General features: G+C 44.0%; 1 protein-coding gene across 4 annotated transcripts in view; it reads right to left on the reverse strand.

Annotated features, from left to right (window-relative positions):
* AMMECR1 (AMMECR nuclear protein 1) overlaps nt 1–834 on the reverse strand; it is a 70,431-nt gene extending 69,597 nt beyond the window's left edge. For all 4 annotated transcript variants that reach the window (XR_005956646.1, XR_005956645.1, XM_041485348.1 and 1 more), the window contains exon 1: nt 1–834. This exon is cut by the window's left edge and continues 212 nt beyond it. Coding sequence is in view for 2 of the 4 variants with exons in the window: in XM_041485348.1 (XP_041341282.1) it covers nt 1–186 (186 nt within the window). In the remaining 2 variants the exon portion in view is untranslated.
* Nucleotides 835–3,242: the final 2,408 nt, after the last annotated feature.

Genomic DNA, 3,242 nt, shown 5'->3' on the forward strand with positions numbered 1-3,242 from the left:
GGGCGGGGGCAGCGCCCCCGGCTCGCCCCCCGCCGCCGCCGCCCCGCCGCAGTGGGAGCCGCCGCCGCCGCCACCCGGGCCGGCCGAGCCCGAGGGAGGGGAGCTGGAGAGTTTCTGCTTCTTCACCCCGCAGCAACCCGCCGCCATCTTGGAGCCGTCTCCCCCCACGCAGCGCTTCCGACCCATGGCGGGGGGGCCGGCCGGCCGGCCGGGGGACGTGCGGCGGCCCGCTCCGCCTCCTGCCGCGCCCGCTTCGCCTGCACGGGGAGGGGGCGGGAGAGGGGAGGATGAATGAGGAGCGGGAGGGAAAGGAGAATCGGCGGGGGAGGTGAGGGGAAGAAAAGACAGAGAGAGCTGCGTTAGAGCAACCCGGTGAGCGGCCCCGGCGGCCAGGGCCGGGCCTGAGGGGGCAGCGTGGCCCGCAGGTGTGGCGGCCTTTCCCCTCCCCTCCACACGCCAAGCCGCCCCCCTCGCCTTCCCCTCGCGCTTTATCTCCTCCTTCTGCCAGGGAAGTGGAGCAACTCCACCTCTCGTGCTAAAAAAAAAGAAATAAAAAAATAAAATAAACCCACAAACCCGAGCTCTGCAGGCGCCGCACGGCAGGAGCAAAGCCCTTGAGATGGTTAAAAACACCCCGCTAAATAATTCAAGTGACCTGAAATGCCTTTCTCTGGGGAAGAGAAGGGGAGGGCTGTGTTGGAGCCGCCAGGCTGGGAGCCTGGAGAGAGTGCTTGGATGCAGCTATTAAGTATGCAACCGTGATGGCTAAAAGCCACGGGCTTTATATGTGTATATATATAATATAAAATATATATTTTTTTTAATTACAGCTTTAGCAGTTACTTCACAACGAGTAAATAGCAGCTCGGAGCATAGGCCCGCAGCTGCAGAGCCAGCAGCCATGACCCGGTGAGACCACGGCGCTGGGTGCGGGCAGCCCGGGAGGGACCTCTAGGGAAGGGAAGTCCAGAGGAAAAAGGATGTGAGTTCCTGCTGTTCTCCAGAAACCAAAAATTAAGCTTATTAAGGAGGGGAAATGTGTTTTATATTACTGTTTTACGTTAGCCTCACATATAGATATATCTGAATGGATGGGGAGACTTATAAACAGCCATAAAGTACTTCAAAATCTCTAAGTATATTTAGAAAATAACACCTCACCCGTCACTGTTATGCAGCCATCTCTGGCATGGGCTGTAACAGCTGTTTAACATAGAATAGCAACACTACAGTATGGAGGAAGATAAGGGGGTGAGGACTGCCACACAGAGTTAAAATAATACCACAAGTTTAGAGAGACAGCCGTAGCCGTTACACAAGGTGAAATGCAGTATACAGAAATATTTCCGTCTCAAACTACTTGGAGACTCAGTTTTACATTTCTTGATGGGAATGGTTTCTCCAGCATCCTCTTGTTAATTTTGGCAGCATCTTAAATTATGTATTTGAAGAGAAAATCCCCAATTAGTAGATCTCCTACACTAATGGGTTAAAAGGCCCTTTGGAGGTTTCTATCCAAATACTGGCTAAACTCCTCTTGCTTTGACTGTGAATCATAGCCTGAAGTGAAACAGCTGCAGGGAATAGTAGCAAACAGAAAGGAGAATTAGATGGTGTGAAGCAGTCTTTTCCATTTTTAAATGTAATGTTTATGTTTGGAGCTGGCGAATACTTGAGAAGGGAACCCAATTACCTTCCCAAACAATGTTCAAGTTTCTTTCAAAACAAAGACAGTGTTTTCTGCTGAGGGATTAATTTGTTTAAAATCAGTTAGCAGTGACACCTTCTGTTGCTTTTGGGAAAATAGTTTTTCCAGGTATTGAATTCTTTTTCTTTTTCTCTTTTTGTCTAACATCCTATATTATTTAACCCCAATATTTATAAAAACATTCAGTAATTGCAAAAGCTTACAGTCCATACAGAAAGATTAGTTGTTCACCCACTGGGACAGATATTTGGAAGATTCATTGTAAGGCTCAGAGCTAGGACTGATATCCTTATATCATGACTAGTGATAATGAATAGTGATAACTTTTTGATTAAACATTGTATTGCAAATGGTCTCTGAATGAAAGGGTAAACTAAGTACATTACTTAATCATTAGAAAAAACTTCCTTTTTCCATTTCTGCTGATGTTCTCTGTTGTATTTGCCTATAGTTGTGCTCCTATTTTATCTCAGTGCATGTAGTGCATACCAAATCTCTAGGTAAAGACAGCAACAAATATACAAACAGAACTGTGGAAACTAGTGGAATCAGGAAGACAGAATTGTATTATCAAATATCTTGAAGTAGAGAGAACTCTAGCCTCACAAAATGTTCTTCATAGCTCAATGAAAATTTTCCATTTCTATTTGAAAGATTTATTCTTTGGATAATATGGCTTTGGTTAATAGCAACATGTGTTTCATTGGTCCTTTACTTCGTTAAGTATCAAAGACTTTTATATTTCTTACTACAAGAAACCCTGAATGTACTTCTATACTCTGCTTTCAGCAGATCCTTTCCTGTTGGTTGATGCCAGTGCTGTGCCTCATGCAGTCAAATATCCCAAGTGAACTCTGGATGAAAAACAAACTCTTTAGCAGTACCAACAGAATCAGAATGGTTGTGCAATTAGGTCAATGCAATTTAGGAGTGATGTACCTCTCCTTTATGACGTCACCTGTTTAGCACTATTGCTCACCTCATGTTCTAAAGCCACAGTGCTTTCAGAAAAGTCACTTATTACAAGTAACAGGTTAAAATTAATGTTTTAATTTAAAAGCACAGCTTGAAAAGAGCTGTAAATTATTATAGTAAACACAGAATTATTTGCAGAAATATATTTCTCAGTGATCTTACCCTGCTCTGAAGGATTGGCCTTCTTAAACAAAATAATCAGAATGATTAGTATCTGAGGGAAATTATATCCTGACAGACAGAATCTAATTCCTTTTGAATCCGAGATAAAATTTGCACTGACTGTAGTAGAAGTCAGATTGTTGTTAAGTTGGCCAAAAGATCATTTATGTTTCCCCATTATGTTTCCTACAATCTAATTAGAAGACAAATCAACCAGAGCAAGGAAACAATGAGCCAAAATTTGGCTCCAGCAGTAAGCAGGAGTGATATAATCCTTGCCTTATTAGTATCAATTCTTTTAATAGGCACTGGAACAGGTGAGGGATTTAAAAGGGTACTTAAAATAGCACATTTAGGCTGTTTGGCTCCATGTGCACTTCTGCTGGAGTAGTAATGT

This window comes from Pyrgilauda ruficollis, unplaced genomic scaffold (assembly GCF_017590135.1).
Source record: "Pyrgilauda ruficollis isolate IOZ18807 unplaced genomic scaffold, ASM1759013v1 scaffold7, whole genome shotgun sequence".
In the NCBI taxonomy this organism is placed as follows: domain Eukaryota; kingdom Metazoa; phylum Chordata; class Aves; order Passeriformes; family Passeridae; genus Pyrgilauda; species Pyrgilauda ruficollis.